Here is a 23371-nt window from a genome sequence, read left to right as displayed (position 1 = left end):
TTCTAGATACAAGAAAAAATAAATGATGTCTCCTTTAGACTAAAGCTGCCCGATACTTGGAGAATTCACAATGCTTTTCATGTGACTCTCTTGAAGCCTTTTAAAGGCGATGTGCCTGATGATGGGGAGCCAGATGAGCAACCTGAAGTGGAGGAAAGCGAGGAGATACTCGTTCCAGAACAGATACTGGTACATAAAGATAGAAAGATAAAAGGTGAAGTGATAAAGCGGTTCTTGGTTAAATTAAAAAACTATCCTGCATTGGATGCGAAGTGGATGGAGGAGGAGAACCTGGCAGATACTCTTCAAATTGTGGAACTTTACCTTAAAGCATTCGGTTTAGCATAGTCTACTCCGATAGAACCCCGATTTCAGCATGGGCGAATTTGTAAGAGTGCGCGTGTGCGGAAGACACAGAGAGAGAGAGAGAGAGAGAGAGAGAGAGAGAGAGAGAGAGAGAGAGAGAGAGAGAGAGAGAGAGAGAGACACAAACGCCAGAGATAGTGAAGAGGGGGCGATCAGCCTCCCATGACTACCATGAGCAGAAGACCCTCAGTACAATCAGTATAATCTTTGTGAGATGTGGAAGAGGGTACCCCCTTGGGCACCTATTTCTTGGCCCCATAAATAGGTGCCCAAGGGGAGGTAGGGCAATGCCCGGAAAAATCCCCCACTACCCAACCGAAAAAAAAAATGATATATGGAAAATTGAAATATATGTGGGCGCTCGGACAAAGGTGGACGGCCGGCCCCAAACTCGGGCGGCCACCAAGAGCAACCTATACTATGGATGGCCAGCCCGGACGGCCCCGGAGACATACTAGTTGTTCATGTATGCCCTGGATCTGTGAAGCAATAGAGTGGTGTAAGTCTTAACACCCCCTCTCAGCACCGAATGCTGAACAAACCGCATGAAGCCGAAGATGTGAGGCATTGGATGAAGATATACCTAGATGAATCCAGGATAAGCCCAGATTCACCCTTGAAGGAAAGTGCAAGTTATAGACCCATGGGAGTCACCCACAAGACGATATAACCATCAGCTGCATCATGCATAGTATTGACTAAATACCACGACATCCCCACTAACGTCGTCAGTGCCCAATAGTGGGTGTAGGACTAGGTACTAACATATGCTCCCCAACACAACACACACCACACGCACACACACATGAGCATACATCAACACAAAGTTCAGCGTATTGGATGAAGATGTCTGTTGCGATATCTGCAGCAACCTGGGGTGTCTCAACCGCCAGGAAATCTCCGTGGAAAGATGCCGTCACGAGCAGTGTAGCAAACTGCTGTACTCTGTCGATACAGAGTGAAGATACTGCGTGAAGGTCCCGAACTGAGTGTGAAAACAACTCCTTGTCGTAAAAGAAGTGCCAATCATAGTAACAGGGAATGGCCATTTTCAGGTCCCCGTTCCCCGTTCCGAATCCCCATTTCCCGTTCCGAATCCCCGTTCCGTGTTTCAAACGTGAGTATCCGAAACAGGGAATGGCATTTCATGCATGTTGCCATTCCCCGTTCCCCGTTCCGAGTAACTATGGTGCCAATAGACCTACAAGTGTCCTGCCTAATAAGATCTATGGTGTCTGTAGTCAAATCGTCTGGAGAAAATGGAGAAGCCCAAGAACAGTCCTGTAACCCAGTGTGGCCAGGTGGCTAAGCTGTGTAAAACTCCAATAAGGCCAAACGTAGTAATATGCGCCGCACACGTCCTCCGAATCAAGGAAAGTCAGACTAAGCAGTCTGCACTGTAGAAGCTACTGTAAGCTGCAGCAATCACCGATAGACCACACGGGCCACCACCGGATGGTGTCCTGTCAGTAGGTAGGGTAATCCAAGATGAGGGGAAAGCCAGACTCAACAGTCTGCGCTCTTAAGGGCCTCTGAGAAGAGGTGTGGTCAGACCAAGCTGTCTGCACAATAATCATCATGTATGAATAGGGAAGCCAGACTGAGCAGTCTGTGCTGTGAAGATCCTCTGAGAAGAGGAAAGGCCATACCAATCTGTCTGCACCGTCTTGCTTGTATCTCCTGCGTCCAATCCTCCGGGTGTCAACCAAAACAAAATCCGCGCCAACGCCACCAAACCGCATCTCGGTGTGGCTCTCAATGTGAATGAGCTGGGAGTGGCCTTCTGCCCAGGTCGGGGGATGAGTCTGCTGTGAGGTTACCGAGGATGAGTATGAGCAACTCTGAAGGTAAAAATCCAAAGGATCAAGAGTGTGAAGGAGCAACTGCACTACCGTCCAAGCCAAGCTCTGGGTGACTCCAAAAGTAGTCGCATGAAGATACCTGATCTCCCACATCTTGTGGGTAAACTTTATATATATACCTAGATGAATCCAAGATAAGCCCAGATTCACCCATAAAGGAAAGTGCAAGGTATAGACCCATGGTAGTCACCCACAAGACAATATAACCATCAGCTCCATCATGCATAGTATTGACTAAATACCACGACATCCCCACTAACGTCATCAGTGCCCAATAGTGGATGTAGAACTAGGTACTAACATATGCTCCCAAAAACAACACCACACACACACACACACACACACACGAGCATACATCAACACAAAGTTCAACGTACTAAGTTTCTGTCAAGACTCCGGAGGTCAAGGGCAGGACTCGGCCATAATGAAGCCTAGCACTAAAAGAAGCATTAAATCGGAAAAATTAGCACAAAAATGAGGTAGTTGATAGGGCATACGCACCACAAAAGATGGAAAGAATTAGCACAATATCAACTGGTCGTAACTCGGACGAAAACTTCACAATGTGAAGTCTGCATGTCCGCTATACGACTAAAAAATATACCTAGATGAATCCACGATAAGCCCAGATTCACCCCTAAAGGAAAGTGCAAGGTGGTAGTCACCCACAAGACAATATAACTGCCAAAAATGGGCTGAAAACCCAAAAACGCAGATTTGGCTGAAAAACACAGATGGAGCAGAGGAGGTTTCCGGCGATGAAATGATCCCAGAAGTGAAGCGCTAGCAACTTGATGCAAAAACGCTGGCAGATCTGGCTCCAGTTGCGAAAACGCTGGCTGATCCAGCCCTTGTGAGAAGAACTTGATGCGATGTAGCGCCTCAGAATAGGCAAGGCCTAAAGCTGCTGATACCATGTGCTGGCGATTGATACCTGTGAGAGTGCGTGTGAGAGTGATGGCCCCATGCGATGTAGCGCCTCAGAATAGGCAAGGCCTAAAGAGAGAGAGAGAGAGAGAGAGAGAGAGAGAGAGAGAGAGAGAGAGAGAGAGAGAGACCAAAGATGGTGAAGAGGGGGCCATCAACCCCCATGACTACCATGAGCAGAAGACCCTCAACAATCAGTATAATCTTTGTGAGATGTGGAAGTGGGTACCCCCCTGGCCCCATAAATAGGTTCCCAAGGCAAGGTAAGGCAATGACTGGAAAAATCCCCCACAACCCCACAAAAAAATGATATATGGAAATATATGTGGGCGCCCGGACAAAGGTGGGCAGCCGGCCCCAGATTCGGGCGGCTGGACCAGGAGCAACCTAGACTATGGGTGGCCAGCCCGGAGACACACTAGTTGTTCATGTATGCCCTAGACCTATGAAGCAGCAGAATGGTGTAAGTCTAACAGAATCTAGTGCAGCGGGCTTGCACAAGAGGGGAGTCACTCTGCTCCTTTGTCAATAGATTGCCCCGATTTTTGATATAGAGTCATTGATGTCCCTATTGGGTTTCAAGGATACTGTTGGGCTAACAGTATTCTGATGTAATGACTTAATGATTTGGAATTCCCGATAATGAAAATGATACTGATTTGTACTTGACTTGTTTAAGTGTAGGAACTGATAGACGAGATGACTGCATCATTTCGGTCTGATAAATCTTTATAGACATGATTGCAATAAGAATTAGTTAATTGGGCATCTATGAGGTCCCGATTGGATCTAGATGCGATTGCTAAATACGTTGCCGGTTAATCATGGTCTGAGATTGGAATGAAATTTGAATGTGATTTGTCATGTGATGTCCTATGATGTGACTATCGATTGGTGCATGTGCTAGGTGTGTTGTTCCTAGTGCGTTGGTACTAACAGTCAGTGTCTGATAAGACAGTTTATGGCCTTTGTCTAGTTTGCAGGCGTAATCGAGGGCAATTACAATGCTTTCAAGAGGGGGGTATGTCACAAATGGGTGACGTGACAGACTCCAGGACACACCACATAGGCTGGCAACTCCGTAAAACGCGGAGACAGGCTAACGTGGCAGTCCCGGATTTTCCCCCGGTTTTCACGCTGGCAATGCTGACGTGGCTTGCCGTACGGATCCTCGCTTTTTACGCTGACACATTGTACGTAATTCCTGGATTTGCACTGAGTTGCTTTTGGAGCCCATTGCTTTAATTTTAGAAGCTTTTAAATGGCAGCTTTTTGTGCTCAACTTTTGGGCATCTCTTGTAATCAATAAATAAGCGGCTAGGCCCTCACTTCTCAGAGCATTTGGATGCAGAGTCTGAGAGTGAGCACCTACCCACTCTCTTGTACTTTGAACACAGATTAATACAAAAAGAAATACCGAAAGAAGCGCGAGTCTTTGCGGCCAATACCTCTTGGCACGGAACGCCACCGGGCCGTGTCGAATTAATTGTGAAGTGTGTACCGTTTTGAAGTACTGTGTCGCGGTAGAATCTTGACTTGGGGTGCACAAGTTTGTTACCCATCACCGCCCAAGTTTGTTACACTAGGTGATGGGTATTCCTGATGTGTCACAAGGTGGGTGACACGTGCATCGGAAAGAGAATATACATAGTCAAGAGGAAATTCCGAACTGTGTTAGAATTGTGCACAAGGAAGAGCAAGCACTTGAATGAAGATGTGTTCAGAGGAAACTTTGAGGGAAAAACGGACGCTTTTTGAGAAAGCGGGTTGCTTTTCGAGAAAGCAAATGCTTTCCCGCAAGGAAGTCTATGTCTGCATTGCAACTGTGCATGTGATTGCATCCAGGGACACTTGGAAAGTGTTGTGTAAGCATTGCTTTTAACATATAAGGTTTTATTGAGTTTTTGGGAAGATTCAGACCGTTTTTAATATACGCCGGCCGTCCACTTAATAAGTGGGCAGCCACCTGGAAAATAAAGAAACAAAAACCAGCCAGTGATTTCTCTCTCCCTCTTTCTGGCAGAAGAGTTTTATAAATAAATAAATAAATAAATAAAAACGGTCGCGATCTCTATGCGGGCAACTAGCGCCCAGCAATTCTTGCAGTGGCCAAGGAGCTATAAAAGCATCACACGCCCTCTCTCAAGCACGAGTTGCCAACGCCAACAAGAGGAGATTCTGCCGCTAGCAGACGCAAGAGATCGCGAAGCACGGAGGTCGCTTTTCCCGCGCAAATAGCGAGAGGTATCAATTGTGGATTCGCCATACGAATTGTTTGTGTGTGTGTTCCTCTTCAAGAGGGAGTAGGAGCAGAGGAAGGCATGAGCCTCTCCAGGAGAACGCGCTCTGAGGAACTAGAGCCAGATTAGCCCAAGGGTTTCGTACCCAACTTTGGGAAGTAGATCCACGGATCGGAGAGAGGTAGTCTCTCGAGTTGTGATCCGGAAGTGGGGATTCTCAAGTAAGGACTCCGTGTCTGAGAAAGCAAAGTTGTTCTACAAGAAGAGGACTCTGGGAACAGAGGCGGAAAAGAGTTGAAGGGATGCCATGCCCTGAGTCTAGAAGGTGAGATCCAGAGGCAAGAACCTTGATTCTCGAGGATTCTGAATAAGGAACGAAAGTTCCTTAGAATAGGGTTTTCCCCTAGGAATAGGAAGCCGAGGCTTCCAGGAACCATCAAGTCTTATTCTAGAACAAATGTGGTAATACATTCGGTTCAAGTGCTTGTATAGACTTCTCCTCAGTAATAAAGATACTATTATGGGGGGGGACCAACCCATCTTCTAGTCCCCAGTACTGTGTCGATCTTCTCACCCTCTATCTCTCTCTCTATTTCTCTCTATACCCTCTGGCTTCAGTATTAAGTGATAAATTCTATTTATCAAAGTATATTCTATATTGCTATGCGCTCCCGTTTGTGGCAGTGGTATCATAGTATGGTCTCCTCTCTTTCTCTGTAAAGGAGGACGACTCTCGGAAGATACGGGAAGAAGCAAGTAAGTAGGTGGAACTTTAAGCACTGCCAGAAAAGCTCACACAGTTGGGAAAGTTTTTCTCTCTGCAAGAAGTCGGTAAGACTTGGGATTCTCTAAGAAGGCGACAAGAGCATGATGCTCAAGAACCTAGAGAGTCAGAGGAGCGAAATGCTCAAGATCCTTCAGAACCCAGGAAATATCCATGAACATCAATCCAGAACCATAGCCAAGAAATCTCGTTATTTCGGGAAGGATATGAAGATGGTCTTTAGACCTCAGAACACTCAGTCAAGTTTAATACTTTTGACGAAGGAAAGATGTCCCGAAAGCTACCGCTTTCATTCGACAGTTTGACGTTGCCTTTGCAAACGGCAATTTCTAAAAAGCGTCGAAGGTGAGGCATGTGACCAAAAACCTCAAGGGGAATTGCAAGTACTTGGTCGTACACCAAAGCTCTACAAGGAACTTACAACAAGACTTGGATTCAACTCAAGGCTGAATTTTTTGACAAATTTTTTTCCTATACGTTTTGAGGAAGGCATCCAAGAAGATTGGGATCAGTTTACCCAATAGGAACACGAGCAAGTCAAAGCAAGTAGTGGTTTACTCTTGCCAAGGTAGCTCCACTCTTGACCCTCTCTGAGGAAGGAAAGATGAAGAAATTCAACGAAGGGCTGCAAAGTATCCTACGGATGTGTCTACAAAATTCGGGCAAAAGTGGATGGTGGAGTCAGCAATACAAGCTGAAAGTGTACACTCGAGTGTACATAGAATCTAATCCAAGCAGTGGGACGGAAACGATATGTGGCTAGCCAAAGAAAGTTTGGAGTAAGGGAATTCAAATTGACTCCTGAAATTTTGAACAGAAGACCCTTGAACTTTAAGTGAGAGGGCTTGTCTTTGATCAATGTTAAATCTTTGAGGAACTCATCAACTGCATATTGCTTTTATGCACAAGATATGCATGTGTCTAACCAGGACAATCACTCTCGAGTATTCATGAGAGTAGGATCAAGTTGGAACATTGTTCTATGAGATGAACTGGTTTGCTAACCATCCAGAAGGTCAATAATTAATCTGATATCCGGTAGTTCTCCAACAAATTACATGCTATTGCGGGTAGGACGGCAGAAAGGAAGGAACCATTCCGAGATTTCAAGCAAAGTAAAAGCTTTCGCTAAGCTTGAAGCCTAAACCAATTAATGGAAGCTACGGAACAGACTTGGATACTCCAAAGTCAAGAATCAATCACGACAGCACCAAATAACCACTTCAAACAATTCACAAATCACAATAGATTTGCACTGGCCCGGCGGAGTTCCGTGCCTAGAGATATTGGCCCCAAAGACTGGCGCCCCTTTCGGTATTTCTTTTTGTATTAATCAATCATCAAAGTACAAGAGAGCGATTAGGGTTTCACTCTGAGACTCTGCGTCCAGATGCTCTGAGAAGTGAGGCCCTCACCACTAATTTAAAGATTACAAGGGATGCCCAAAAGCAAAGCCCCAAAAGCAAAGCCCCAAAAGCTTGAAAGCAAAAGCAGATTCTCTCTCTCTCTCAATGAGAGTCAGTAAAAAGCAAGTTCTCTTTTTCTCTCTCTTTCTCCCAAATCATAGCAAAAAGCTTAGATTTGCGTCGCTCAAAATTTCCAAAAAAAGCCTCCGCGATTTCCGAAAATTAGGGTTTCGGCTAGATATTAGGGTTTGCAGGAATTTTAGGGTTTCTGGCAAAAATTAGGGTTTCTGTTGTCCGCCACATCATCACTTTGTGAGATACCCCCCTCTTGAAAGCATTGTAATCGACCGCGATTACGCCTGCAAAACTGACAAAAGCCATAAACCGTCTTAGCAGACACTGACCGTTAGTACCTACGTACTAGGAACACACATCTAGCACATGTACAAAATCGACAGTCACATCACAGGACATCACCAAACATCACAGGACATCACATGACATTCAACATTCATTCAAATCTTAGACCATGATTTATCGGCAATGTAGCTAGCAATCACATCTAGGTCCAATCGGGACCTCATCGATGTCCGATTGACTAACCCCTATTGCAACCATGTCTATTCGAGATCAAGTAGACCAAAATGCTGCAGTCATGTCGTCTATCAGTTCCTGCACTCAAAAGAAGTGAAGAAACAAATCAGTATCATTATCAGGAATTCCATTTCATAAAGTCATCCAGCAGAATATTGTCAGCTATCAGTATCCCTGAAGCTCAAAGAGACATAGGTGACTTTAGTATCAAAATCGAGGCATCTGTTGACAAGGGAGCGGAGTGACTCCCCTCTTGTGCATCCCACTGCACCAGATCTCCGGCCAAGCTGAATTCTAAGTTCCATTTGGAGTAGACTATGCTAAACCAAAACATCGCGGTGAAGTTTCACAATCCGAGGAGTATCTGCTAGGTCCTCCTCCTCCATCCACTTCGCATCAAATGCAGGAAAGTTCTTGAACTTAACCAAGAACCGCCTTCGGGCTTTACCTTTCTTCGTATTGTTATGTGCCAAAATCTATTCAGTAACAAGGATCTCCTCGTTTTCTTCCACTTCGGGTTGCTCATCAGGCTCCCCATCATTAGGCACATCACCCTTGACAGGTTTCAAGAGACTCACATGCAATGCATTGTGAATCCTCCAAGTATCTGGCAGTTTCAATCGGAAGGAGACATCATTTATCTTTTCAGTAATCTGGAAAGGTCCGTAGTATCGCATACTAAGCTTTGGAAAAAGCCTCTCCTTTCCCTTTTTCTTTCTTAGGCGTGCCTTCTCAAAACGTAAGAGCACCCAATCATCCTCCTTCAGTTTCAAGTCGCGACGATGGCGATCCGCTGCCTTTTTTTGTCGTTCTTGAGACTCCTGCAAAGTCTCGCGAACCTTGGCAAAAGCCGTATCCAAATCTCGCGAATATTCATCCGCTTCAAATATCTAATCTTTCGTGCTCAGGAAGGATGGAACCTTCGCAGCACTTTCAACAATCTCACATGGCGTCTTCCCCATCGACGAGTGTATCATGTTATTGTAGGCAAATTCCACCAAAGGTAAATATCTTTCCCATTGAGTATTCTGATCTGAGATATAAGACTTCAATAAATCTAGAACCACTGAATTGGCAATCTCAGATTGCACGTCAGTCTGCGGGTGGAACAATGACGAGAACTGCAACCGCGTGCCAATGTTCTCCCAAATTGCCTTCCAAAACAAACTCGTAAATCTGGGGTCTCTGTCGGAGACGATCGTCTCAGGCATGCCATGTAATCTAAAAATCTAGGCCACAAACAGTCTCGCTAAATGATCCGGCTTGTCTGTTTTCTTCACTGGAATAAAAATGAGCCTGTTTGCTAAATCTGTCAATAACAATCCAAATACCATCGTGACCACTCTGTGTTCTCGGGAGATCAAAAATGAAATCCATCGCTATACTTTCCCAGGGGCGGGTGGGTATGGGTAAAGGCTGTAACAATCCCTGTGCCTTATGCCTGTCAAACTTGACCTTCTGGCATACCAAGCAACTGCGCACAAACTCTTCCACATCCTTTTTGAGTCTCGGCCAAAAGAAGTATCTCTGTACCCCTTTCATGGTGGTAGCAATGCCGCGGTGACCCGTAAAAGGTGGACAGTGGCATTCAATCATAACCTTTTCCCTCAACGGCTGTGTAACGCACAACATAGTCTTTTTCATCAAGTAGCCTTCCCGAAGGGAGTATGCAACTACTATCTCCCCATCCCGTAGCCATGTGAAAATATCTGCAAAATCTGTATCTGTGGCATACTGATCGACCATATCCTCGAAGCTCCTATGATGTATCGCGGAAATAGCCAGATCCAACGGCTTCCAAGACAAAGCATCTGCCACCACATTCTTATGTCCTGCTCATGGACAATCTGGAAGTGAAACTGTGACAAGATGTTCGCCCACCGCATCTGCTTTTCCGAAAGCTGCTTCTGTGACAAGAAGTAGCGCAAACTCTGATGGTCTGTAAAGACAGTAAAATCCGCTCCGAGTAGGGAGTGCCGCCACTGAGTAAGAGCATGGATCACTGCCAAAAGCTCTCTCATATATCTGTGTTGTCATCTCCGGCCTAGAGAACAGTCGGCTCTCATAAGCAATGACATGGCCTTCTTGCATCAAGACCGCACCCAGACTACGACCACAAGCATCACATATACTTCAAATGACTTTTGCAAGTCGGGCAAAGTCAAAACTGGTCCCGCAGTCAATTTCTCTTTCAATGTCTGAAAGGCAGTCACTTCTGTGGATCCCCACAAGAAAGGAACTCCTTTCTGTGTCAAGATATGCAAAGGGGAAGCAAACTTTCGTATGAACCGCCTATAGTACGAACACAGTCCAACTTCATGGACATTCTTCCAATCAGGCCAATCACGTATAGTCTCTATCTTGGCCGAATCCACTTGCACTCTTGCTGCTGCTGAGACAAAGTGTCCCAAAAAGTTTGTCTCTGAAGCAGATGATCTCTGTGTTCTGCCTCATTCTTGGAGAAAACAATGATATCATCAAAGAAAGTGCCAACAAATAGCCTGTGCTCTCGAAAAATCATGTCCATCATCCGGTTAAATGTTGCAGGCGCATTGGTTAAACCAGAAGGCATCACCAAAAAAAACTCAAATAACCCAAAAGTCGTCTGAAAAGTTGTCTTGTAGATGTCTTCCGACGCGATTCGGATCTGATGATATCCACTCTTCAAGTCAATCCTGCTAAAGCACGAGGATCCCTGTAACCTGTCGAGTATATCATCGATCCTAAGAATCGGAAATCTGTTCTTGATGGTGATTTTGTTGAGAGCTCTATAATCAATGCACATTCTCCAAGATCCGTCTTTCTTCAAATCCAACAACACCAGGCTGGACAAGACCCTTTTCCAAGAGGTCTTTCACTTAGTTCATAATCTTTTCAATCTGTACTCGGCTCACACGGTAAGGTGGCCGATTCGGTGACGTGCTTCCAGGTATCAGGTCAATGGTCTGATCTTCATGCCCTCTAAAAAGCAATCGGCATGAGTGTGGAGAAAAATCTTGGCGTTCTTTTGTTCAGGTCAAAACATATTCAATCTTTATCCATCGTTCAGTTCTCTCCCAAAAGAATGAGTAAAGAAACTGAAGTTCATCAAGTACAATCTCTGAGCCCTTCATTTGTCAAAGTCGCTTTCTCAGCCCGGTAGTCAACCACGGCGTAGTTCTGGTGGTACCAAGGGATTCCGAGTAGAACGTCACTCGCGTGCCTTGAACACCCTTGTCATCGCAAACAAAGTTTGCCAATGCTCGGTGTAATGGCAACATCCCATCCGGGTGCCAATCGAACTACCTCCGCCTGTGGCGTCAGTCTGCCGGGAGTAATCCCAAATCGAGCCGCCAATTCCAAGTGAAAAGAAGTTGGCCTTGGCTCCTTCAAAAGAGCTTCCTGATCCTTCACTTTGCCCCAAAAAGCGGCAAAGTTTGTACTTTCATTCATTTGATTCAGTGCAAGTCCCACGCCATGTGGTACCAATTCTGCTTTTCTATCTGCCTTTTCTGCCACGTTCCTCAGCTACTCTCGAACTCTCAGGCATGTCGTCGTTCTTATCATTCTGTTCTTTCTGTGCCTTTCTAGGGCACTTCGCGGAGATATGTCCATGTTCCCCGCATCCAAAGCACTTCCCCTCTCTAATGAAGCGAGCTTTCTCCTGAGTAGTAAGCTTGGGTCGTGCATCCTTCTTCTCTAGGTTGCTCTTTTTCCTTCTACTTTCATTCCCAGAAGTCTGTTCAGCTCGTTGTGTCATGGCCTCATCTGCGGGGTAGGTCAGACTGCCAGAGTGAATGGCAAAGCCCCGCTTCGCATGACTCATCAACTCCTGACTAGAAGCTGACTTCTGTTCCAAGTAGTGATCTAGATCTCTGTAGGTAGATGTAACCGGCCTGTTCAATCCAAAAAGGGCGGTAGACTTTACTTCAAACCTTGATTTAGCTTTCACCCATTATTAGTCGTCTATTTTACCTGTACTTTCAAGACACAACAAAGGGGAGAGGGATACAGGCTGCTAGATTGCACCTGTATGAGTAGACGGACACCAGATTGGCCCCTAACTTAGGCGCCCCTTTCGGTATTTCTTTATTGTTCAAAAGAGGGAATAAACGTTGTGGTTCCCTACAAGCTGCCCCGCACAAACTCGGCTGAATTTCCACTGTTCCAGCCCGATTTCGGCAGCATAACTGTACTAGAACCCTTTACAGTCAGTATTCCCACGCATTGGCCGACTTTCCCAACGCATACGGGCACTTTGCAAAACCTGGCGAGAATCTGCAGCACGCTGAATTCTCTGTTTTCAGCCCTGAAAATGCGCCAGATCACCTGTACAGCGGTCCCCTTGCGTCCCCGAACCTCCTGGGGGTATTTGGGTCCGTTTAGGGCCAAAACCCTAAACCTGCAAAAATACACAGCAGGCTGTAATTCACTGTTTCGGGCTCCGTTTCACGTGCCGGTCACATCCGTAGCAAGTCCTCGAGCTCCCGCACCTGTAGGGCTACTTGCCCTTTGAATCGGACGAGATTTCTGGCGTGAAACCTCTCCGAATTCACCTATACCTGCGGGGGATTAGCCGCTAGCTAATCCAGTACCTGTGCAAGAGGCTCTTGCCTCGGCAATCGCGCATGAACCCACACAACTGTACATTGGTCAAATGAAGAGCCCACTAGAGGGGCATAACATACTGCCAAAGGGGAGAGAGAGGGCAGTGCGTAGCGTGCAGGGCATCACTCCTGGCACCGCACTATGCATAAGAGGGAAAGCAAGCACTCCATAGCTCTTAACCTGTGACAAATCTGAAAATGAGGCTCTCTCCTTCCTAAATTCAGCGCCACTTCTTGTTGCATGAGGCAAGTGCACCAAAATGTGCCACTTGGCACATTTACAAGCATTTTCCCGTTTCGGGATTGCCGCCTAAAAATATCCCAACCGGTTGCCCAGTTGACTTCACGGCAGAGTAAGAAAATGTTCCCTTTGTCATTCCGGAGGTAATGACGTCAACACATTTTCAGGTCCCAAAATCGCAGTTCCCTAAATTTTAGGAGATGCTGCCATTGTATCTTTCTAGGTCATCCAACCCTCTTTGTACACTCTGGCAACATCCAGAACTGAAATGTAGCCTCTGTAGCAAAGGATTCCACTTTGGCTAGTCAATGACCCCACTGTGCTCTCTTGCCCTCAGGCCTGGACTCCCTCTGGACAGTTCCACACTAGCTATGCAATGCAGGGCAGTTAGATTTCCCGAGGGGTGTTTCCAAAAAGTGAAAGTAAATAGATAATAAGAAAGAAATCAACAAAAGGAATAGATAGTAGTCACACGCTGGTGACATACCCCCCTCTTGAAATCTCAAAAGTCATCGTTTGCATCTATGTCGTTCATGCTCCTAGTCAACACTGATGTATTCAACACCTGTCGACACATGTACGACACATACATGCTCATTGTCAACCCTGGTGTATTCAACACCTCGTCGACTCATGTATTGCCTGCGTGTGAACCCTGTCCCAATGACATAGTGGTAGCTGCGCACTCTGCCATTGCTTTGAGTCACTAACTTTCCAATGACAAAATGGTAGCTGCACATTTTGCCACTGTCTTATAGTACACGTTGGATCTCGTAACACTTTCGAGCATACCCAAACCGACAGTTTAAGAATGCAGTTACACATGTACTCTTCAATAGAAGCAATCACTGTATCCTTGACAAACTGACCAGAAATACTCACTTCTATAGCACTAACCAAACTTTTGGACATTCCATAAGAGCAATTGCCAAACTGACAATCTGTACAGCTCTAACATTCATGTAACAAGTATTTGATTTGAGCTCACTTTAAATACCATGTACATCATTTGTTTCAGAAGCCATTGTCACACTGACAATCCATTTAGCTTTGAAACTCAAGGGGTCAAGGTAGGTTGCAAATCGAAGGCTTCCAGGTAAAGTGATAACACAGTTGGTGACTCTGCAAGTTCACCTTCTTCCATCCACTTAGCATCCATTGGTGGATAGTTTCTGAACTTTACCAAATAACGCCTAGCATCCTTGCCTTTCACTTTCCTTTCTTTGTGTGCCAAAATCTGTTCAGGGACCAAAATCTCGTCAACTTCCTCGACTTCCGGCTGATCTTCAGCTGGCATATCTTCTGGCACATCACCCACATAGAGTCTGAGAAGACTCACATGACATGCTTTGTGAATCTTCCAACTATCAGGCAATTTCAGCCTATATGCAACATCACTGATTATGTCGCATACTTGAAAAGGCCCATAGTAACGCATGCTGAGCTTTGGAAACAGTCTTTCCTTGCCCTTCATCTTCTTTAACCTTGCTTTTTCAAAGCGTAAAAGCACCCAATCACCAAGTGAATATACCACTTCACGACGGTGACGATCAGCTGCTTTCTTTTGCTTTGCCTGAGTCCCTTCTAAGGCCACTTTGACCTTCTTGTACATTTCATCCATGTCCTGAACATACTTATCTGCTTCAAATATCTTGTCCTTTGTATGCAGTATGGGAGGAACTTTCTTGCCACCTTCAACTATCTCAAAAGGTGCCTTGCCAGTTGATGAATGCACTGTATTATTGTATGCATACTCCACCAATGGCAAATACTGCTCCCACTTTCCTTTATGCTCTGACACATAACACTTCAGCAGATCTAGGACAGTAGAATTTGCCTCTTCTGACTGCCCATCTGTTTGAGGATGAAATGACGAAGAGAATTTGAGCGTGGTGCCCATATTCTCAAACAAGCCTCTCCAGAACAAACTTGTCATGCGTGGATCACGGTCGCTAACAATCGACTGTGGCATGCCATGATACTTGAAAATATTGCTCATAAACAAGCGTGCCATCTGATCTGGCTTTATCTTCTTCCTGACAGGAATAAAATGAGCCTATTTGCTGAATTTGCAAATAATGGTCCAAATACCATCGTTTCCTGTCTGCGTTCTCGAAAGATCAAAGATAAAATCCATAGCAATACTTTCCCATGGTTTATCTGGAATAGGTAGTGGTTGCAATAACCCTGGTGCCTTTTGCCTGTCAAACTTGACCTTTTGGCATATTAGGCATTCTCGCACAAAGGCATCCACATCTCTTCTCAATGTAGGCCAGTAGAAGAATGTCTCAACCACTTTAACTGTAGCATCGATACCACGATGCCCTACATACGGTGGGACATGACTCTCTTCCATAACTTTGCGTCGCAATGGCTTTGTGACACACAATCTGCCATGCATCATCATGAACCCGTCTTTAAGAAGATAGTGTTCATGACGTTGTCCATCCATTAGTTGCTCGAAGACCCTTGCAAAATCTTCATCATTTGCATACTGTTCTCTCATATCATCAAGTTCATGATGATAAGGAATCGACACAACTGAAATTTGTGGCTTCCTTGACAAGGCATCAGCCACAACGTTCTTCTTGCCTTCCACATGCACGATCTGAAAATGGAACATGGACAAGATATTTGCCCATCGCATATGCTTCTCAGATAACTTTGTTTGTGTCAAGAAGTATCGCAAGGTCTGAGGGTCCGGTTGGACAACGAAATCTGCACCTAGCAGGTAGTGTTTCCAACTTAAGAGCGCATGAATCACAGCCAGTAACTCTTTCTCATAGACCTGCATGGTCATCTCTGGCCCTTGCAAAATTCTGCTCTCATAGGCTACTACCCTGCCATCTTGCATTAGCACTGCACCAATGCTACTACCACATGCATCACACTGGACCACAAATGACTTCCTAAGATCTGGCAACACAATGACTAGATCTGAAGTCATCTTTTCCTTTAAGAGATTAAAAGCTGAAATCTCTTTCTGTGTCCATCTAAAGGTGACTGCCTTCTTTTGAAGAGCATGTAAAGGTGAAGCAATCTCAGCGAAATTTCGGATAAACCTTCTGTAATAGGAGCATAGTCCCAAAAAGCTTCGAACATCATGCACCTGGAAATCAGTTTTACACGCCAGGAACAGCGTTTGGGGGTGCTCAAACGATGATGCCTAACCCCATGTACAGTGTCATGGGTATGCAACCAAGGTTTCAGAGCACTCAGGGCCAATTTGGGATGCCACAGGCAAATTTTGGTATGGCTGGAATTACAAATCAGCAGCCAAATATGGCATTTCCAGGTCAAGTTAATAGCGGCCAAGGAACACAGATGAACCCTAATAGTGTTCCCATGTTTCAGTCACTTCCATATGACAATCTAACGCCGTTGGAGAGGCCAACTCCGTACAAAGAAGGTGGCAAAGGTGTGACATTCACGACCTTTACAGGGTTTGATGACAGGAAGAAGGCTCTTTCATTCCTCCAGCAGTTTGACAAGGCCTATGCAGGGGGAAACTTTACAGAGGCTTCAAAGGTCCGCAAGGCAGCCACTTTCTTGACAGGGAATGCGGGACAATGGTGGACAACTTTATTGCTTCAAGGGCAAGCTCCGTCCACATGGATTTACTTCAAGCAGATTTTTGCAGCAGCATGGTTATCTGATGATTTTGAAGCAGATGTCATGACAGAATGGCACCAGCTAAATGCTGCCACTTGCAGAAATCTGGATGATTACAATCGGAAGTTTTGGAAAGCTCTACTTCCAGTAACTTCCTATAGGTTTGTGCCATTGACAGAACAGATTGAAAAATACTGTTGTGGCCTACCCAAAGGATTGAGAAAATACTGCACGAAGACAAAAGTCACTACTTTGACGCAGCTCATCGAGGTAGCAAACACTGGCAATGGTTTGCTCAAGGGAGAAGATTGTGAATTTAACACTGGCGTCAAGGCAGGATCAGGCAAGAAAAATTCAGCCAAGAAGCACGTTCCCAATGAGGCTCCTAAAGGGACTCAGGAGTCGGCCAACGCAGGGAAAGATAAAACTACGGCTGAATCAGAAAAAGGACCAGCGAAGAAATGGAAAAGACGTTTTCCTCACAAGTCAGAAGAGCAAAAGAAGGTCCTAAGGACAGAGAACAAATGCTTTATATGTGAGCAGCCTAGCCACATTGCTTACAATTGTCCTACAAAGAAAAGGCCAGCTGATTCTGATGACAAGACAAGAAAGGAAAGAAGCCCATGGCTGGTCTAGTGCCAGATATGGTGGGCGATAAGACAAATTCAGATGCAAGTGAGCTTTGCAGAGCATGGGGAAAGGTCAGGGATCAAACAATGCTTATCTTCTTTGATCCAGGTGCCAAAGCCAACTTCATTTCCCCAGAATTGGCTTCAAAGTTGGGAATCAGACCAGAAGAGATGGGGTATACAGCAGAGGCAGGTTTGGCATGTCCTGGCCATACAGAGGCTGTGACACCCATCATTGGAAAGTTGCGTCTACATATCCAGTCCTATGTAGATGCTGAAGAATTTTACATCATGCCACTGGACGGATGTGATGTGTTGTTAGGTATTCCTTGGTTGTTTCGTGTACAGGGAATCATGGATGCCTACAACAAAAAGATCACTCTACAGAGCAGGGGAAAGACTCACATTCTGGATGTAAAGCTTAAAGGGGAGTCTATTCCTACTGTATCAGCTTCTGCTATTACTTCTGTAATGAAAAAGCATCTTTCTGCGTACTTGGTTTTTGCACGTGAAGTGTCAGATTGTGATGAATCAAATTTATCTGTGCTAGATAAAGAAAGGTCAATGTTTTTACAACAGTATAGTGACTGCTTTTCCGATTCATTACCGTCTCAATTACCGCCAGAGAGACCCGAGGACCATGTGATAGATTTGGTGCCAAGCGGTAGCCCACCAAATAAGCCTCCGTACAGGGTTAGTGCGGCTCAGCAGAAAGAGATAATGGGCCAAGTACAGGAGTTGTTAGAAAAGGGGCTGATTCAGCCCAGTTCATCTCCATTCTGTTCTCCAGTGTTGTTGGTGCAGAAAAAGGATGGCTCATGGCGTATGTGCATCGACTACCGTGCACTGAACAAGAATACCATCAAGAATAGGTTCCCTATACCTAGAATTGATGATATTATGGACAAATTAGAAGGAGCAGCTATGTTTAGCAAGATAGATCTAAAGAGTGGGTACCATCAGATCCGCATTAGATCAGAGGATGTGCACAAGACTGCTTTTAGAACGACGTTTGGCCTTTACGAATTTTTAGTGATGCCCTTTGGTCTCACAAATGCTCCTGCTACGTTCAATAGGATGATGGACAGAATTTTCCGTCCACACCAGCAGTTTGTTGGTACATTCTTTGATGACATGATAGTCTATTCAAAGAATGAAGAGGAGCATAGGCATCACTTGGCCATTGTGTTCAAAGAGCTACGCAGTCATAGGTTGCTCATCAATGCAAAGAAAAGTGAGTTTTTTCTGGAAGAGATTCACTTTCTGGGACACATTGTCTCAAAGGATGGTGTCAGAATGGTAGACCCAAGGTAAACCGCTCACAATAAGCATTGATTGTATCTTTCTTGGTCATCCAAAGATGGTTCCAAGCAGCTCGTACATCTCGTTCATATTCTTGCGTCAACCAAGAAGAAATAAAAAGCTTCTTAAATTTCAGCCATTTAACTGGCGCAGTCTTGTTTAAAAGAAGCGTGGACCACCAAGTACGAGCATTCCCCTTAAAGTAAGAGGCAGCTCTCCGAATCTTGGAGTCTTGGAGTGCTCTGGATAGAGTCCTCCCGCGAAAGCGATGTCAAACTACTGTATAAAAGACAAAGCCGTCGAAGCATCTGAGTATCCTGAAAAAGTATCAAACTATCGAGTGGCCACCTTCATTAAACTCTCGGACTTTCTTGCTTTTATCTTTGAGAAAGTTATACTGGTTAGCTTTGTAAAAATTCTTCTTGTTTGCATAAAAGTTTCCGTCATCGGAATCTAAGCTGTCTGTAGACGAGTCCTCAGGAGAACTGTCAGTCTCTGGGCAAGATGTAGCCTTCTTTGCCTTTCTCTTGCCCTTTCTCTGGATAGAGTCCTCCCGCGAAAGCAATGTCAAACTACTGTATAAAAGACAAAGCCTTCAAAGCATCTGAGTATCCTGAAAAAGTATCAAACTATCAAGTGGCCACCTTCCTTAAACTCTCGGACTTTCTTGCTTTTATCTTCAAGAAAGTCATACTGGTTAGCTTTGTAAAAATTCTTCTTGTTCGCATAAAAGTTTCCGTCATCGGAATCTAAGCTGTCTGTAGACAAGTCCTCAGGAGAACTGTCAGTCTCTGGGCGAGATGTAGCCTTCTTTGCCTTTCTCTTGCCCTTTCCGAAGCGTTGCTTCTTGCTTCGCTTTTTACCTTTTCTGTCTTCTTCGCTCGAATCCGAGGAGCTAGAAGAACTGTCAGAAGAAGAAGAAGAAGAAGAATTGGGTACTCCTTCAAATCGAACACGCTTCTTCTGCTTCTTTGCCTTGTCAAAAGCGACTGACGACCCAAATAACCTGGAAAGTCAGTGCTTTTCTTCTACTTTTTGCCGTGCTTTTTGGCTTTCTTCTGTGCGTCAAAAAGCTGAGCAATCCGTGCATCAACCACCTCTTCTAGTTCCTTCTCTGAATATTGTTTGGGATCAAAAGGTTTCTTGAAAGCAGATTTCAGGGGTGGTGTAGTGGTTTTCTGCCACTGTGCATGCACTTGTGACTTCCTGAAAAGAAGTCTCGCTCATATATTTTGCAAATTTTGGGTCCTTTGCAAAATTGAGCATCATCTTCGTTGCATCACCGATCAATTGACGACGCTTCATCTCTCTTTGCTCCGCCTCGGTAGGCAGAGGCGGGCCATACTCTCTGTCTGAATCTTCGTTGTGATCCCAGCCCGTATCTCCAAATGCAGAGGGAGTCGACTGATCCTTGCGTGAAGCCATAGGTGCCGGCGGAAAAAAAATTGGGGATCGGATTTCCCATAGAAGAGAAATCGGCCGTGCTCTGATACCACTGTAACAGACTTGGACACTCCAAGTCAAGAATCAATCACGAAAGCACCAAATAACCACTTCAAACAATTCACAGATCACAATAGATTTGCACTGGCCCGGCGGAGTTCCGTGCCTAGAGATATTGGCCCCAAAGACCGGCACCCCTTTCGGTATTTCTTTTTGTATTAATCAATCATCAAAGTACAAGAGAGCGATTAGGGTTTCACTCTCAGACTCTGCGTCCAGCTGCTCTGAGAAGTGAGGCCCTCACCACTAATTTAAAGATTACAAGGGATGCCCAAAAGCAGAGCCCCAAAAGCTTGAAAGCAAAAGCAGATTCTCTCTCTCTCTCAATAAGAGTCAGTAAAAAGCAAGTTCTCTTTTTCTCTCTCTTTCTCCCAAATCATAGCAAAAAGCTGAGATTTGCGTCGCTCAAAATTTCCACAAAAAATAAAATTTAAAAAAATCGGCTTCCGTGATTTCCGGAAATTAGGGTTTCGGCCAGAAATTAGGGTTTGCATGAATTTTAGGGTTTCTGGCAAAAATTAGGGTTTTTGCTGTCCGCCACGTCATCACTTTGTGACAAGCTATGGTAGTGCTTTTCGCACAAGTGAACAAGCACTCTCTTTATGAGGAAAGAAACAAGCGACGGCTACGGCCTGTGCTCAAGGAATCTAAGGATTGAAATCCTAGTTTATTTGAAGAGCGGGTTTTGCTCTAAGATTGAGCCAAGGGATCGTCAGGTTGGCATCTTCACTCTAAGGATCTTACGAAGGGAAAAAAAATTTCCCAAGTTCACTAAAACTCTAACACAGCTTAAGAATTATGTACACCTTTGGGTACATGGATAACACACGAAGATGCAGACCTATGCCAAGGAACTGGAAGGGAATTTGTTATACTCTCTTGAGCGCCTTTTTGCACGCAAGGATATTCTGACCCGAGAATCTCTATTTGAGACATGTTCGGTAGAAGAAATTTGAGTTTATCTAAGGAGAAGAGGTTTTCTGATGGTCGTTGATCATTGAGTACGCTATCTGCTTTTACCATTACAATAGCAACTTTTAGTTGTGGTATATGTTTCTCCATGAGCAGGTCAAGTAGCATTTACACGATGCTGGAATAAATTCGAACTATTATGTTCGTAAGAGTATAATTCACAACCGTTTCAAAATGGTAAGAATTACCTTAACCACATATGGGAGAACATCATTGAGATCTAAAGCGGGTTCGCCCTTACATGGGCTGAGTTTGAACTTATGTTCACAAAATGGTCAGGCTAGAATTTTATCTGCCTAAGATTTTGCGAGCAGCCCTAGATGCTTGCTAAGTGAAAAATTCTTGATGATTTTGCAAGGAAGAGACGCTAATGGGCATCGGGAAAAGACTGTTGGTGGTAATAACTCACAGGAGGAAAAGATTGGAAGGAAGTGCCATCGTGCACAAGGAATCTTCGGATTGGAACCGTCCGCCTACGTTAAGTAAGCATGAAGGCCGGATCTGTCAGTACGCCCTGAAGAAAGGGATGTGACATCACAAATTGCAAAAACCATGTAACTGCCCTCCACGTCACGAATCTATCATGGGTGCTCTCTCTCTCTCTCTCTCTCTCTCTCTCTCTCTCTCTCTCTCTCTCTCTCTCTCTCTCTCTCTCTCTCTCTCTCTCTCTCTCTATGTGTATGTACATACACATACACACATACATACATACATGTATAAGTGTGTGTGTTCACGCACACACAAATTTACTATCTACATACAAGGATCTATTTAGTATCATTCTCTATAGCAGATCTCTCTCTCTCTCTCTCTATGTGTGTGTATGTATGTGTGTGTACATACACACACATACATACATACATATGTATAAGTGTGTGTGTGTGTTCACGCACACAGAGATTTACTATCTACATACAAGGATCTATTTAGTATCATTCTCTATAGCAGAACTCAATCTCCCTGGATACATCTACCTATCTACAATGAGAGAGCTCTCTCTCGAGTAATGCATATCAAATATCTCTCTCCATTCATTCTGAAAAAGAATACACCAATAACGCAAAGGACCCACAAGCACATCCACTAATGCAACATTACAAAAAGGATTTTGATTGTGTGATTACTCAATCTTGTCTATCTTTCTTTCCACTGGATCTGGCACGGCAAGAAGATATGGGCAAGCAACAAATGCCTGATGGAGGCATTGTAAGAACTGGGGGAAATTTTCTGCCCGTTTCTTAAGATTTGCATCATGGGCAGTGCCAAGGACTTTGTGCACTCTAGTGTGCAACCATAGTAGATGAGTCCCCCCTAACTCCCTAAATGTCATAAACTTCCCCCAGCCTCAGTGAATGTTTCTAAATTTCAAGCTGTTTTACATTTCATGCATGATCATGTAAATTAGATACTGCACCAACATCAGACATAGACTTGCCCAGAGCCCTCTTATTGCCTTTTCCAAAAACATTGAGAAGACAATAATTACTTTTGCTATCGCTCTGCACATTGCAATAACAATGATTGTACCCTCTCAGTATGCTGGCTTCTCATCAATCAACACAAAGACTGTCTCACCCGCACTGTCTTCTGATCCTCACTAGACAAGTCTCAGCTGGTGATAGACATAAATGTGGGTATTTTCTTCACTCAGATACAAGCACATTCTCCTCGACCAACAAAAAAACCGATTACTCTACATAGTTGCAAAGATCAAGTCTTTGAACACAGATTGCGGTAAGCCCATGCTATGATCAGCCGGTAGAATTTCGGATGACGGGGACCCATGCTATGATAAGCCGGCAGAATTTCAGATGATGCCGCGCGGGGGGGGGGGGGGGGGGGGGGGGGGGGGGGGGGGGGGTGTTGTGCAAGCAGACTAGAACAAACAGGGGAAAAAAGAAAGTGAACTTACGTTTACATCGTCGCCCATGGAGGAGAATTCCTGCTTGGCGCGGCGGGCTAAGAGGAAGCTGCTGGCCTTGGTGAGGATGCTGTCCATCTTCCTCACGCTCGCCGATCCCCTCCCCTGTCTCGGTCCGACGCGGATGAGAGACCCTCTAATTTGTGGAAATTTTCAAAATACCCCTCAAATTTCAAAAATTCCCAAAATACCTTCAATATTTTGTCATAAATTCCCAAAATACCCCTGGTTGTGAAATTAAATTTCTCCAGAGATATAAAAATTTGTAGCTTTTCTTAAGAAGACTGACTGTCTATCAATACAAGATGCTAAAACTAGAATTTGGGTTGCTTATGTAGGCTTCGGAGATGAATCACTTCATTATTTTTAGACATTATTGCCTTTTTTGCGAGGTAATTTGCGACAAATTAGATGCTAAGCACTCAA

The 23371-nt window shown here is 44.7% G+C and overlaps 1 protein-coding gene across 1 annotated transcript in view; it reads right to left on the bottom strand.

Annotated features, from left to right (window-relative positions):
* LOC147421621 (uncharacterized protein At5g01610-like) overlaps window positions 1-23094 on the bottom strand; it is a 47239-nt gene extending 24145 nt beyond the window's left edge. Inside the window, exon 1 of the mRNA XM_086503408.1 lies at window positions 22937-23094. Coding sequence (XP_086359534.1) covers window positions 22937-23023 — 87 coding nt within the window. The 5' untranslated portion in view covers window positions 23024-23094. The remainder of the gene's footprint in view (window positions 1-22936) is intronic.
* Window positions 23095-23371: the final 277 nt, after the last annotated feature.

The sequence above is a fragment of the Adiantum capillus-veneris genome, chromosome 27, assembly GCF_014529385.1.
Source record: "Adiantum capillus-veneris isolate H3 chromosome 27, ASM1452938v2, whole genome shotgun sequence".
NCBI classification, from domain to species: domain Eukaryota; kingdom Viridiplantae; phylum Streptophyta; class Polypodiopsida; order Polypodiales; family Pteridaceae; genus Adiantum; species Adiantum capillus-veneris.
This window is presented reverse-complemented; position numbering and strand designations above follow the sequence as displayed.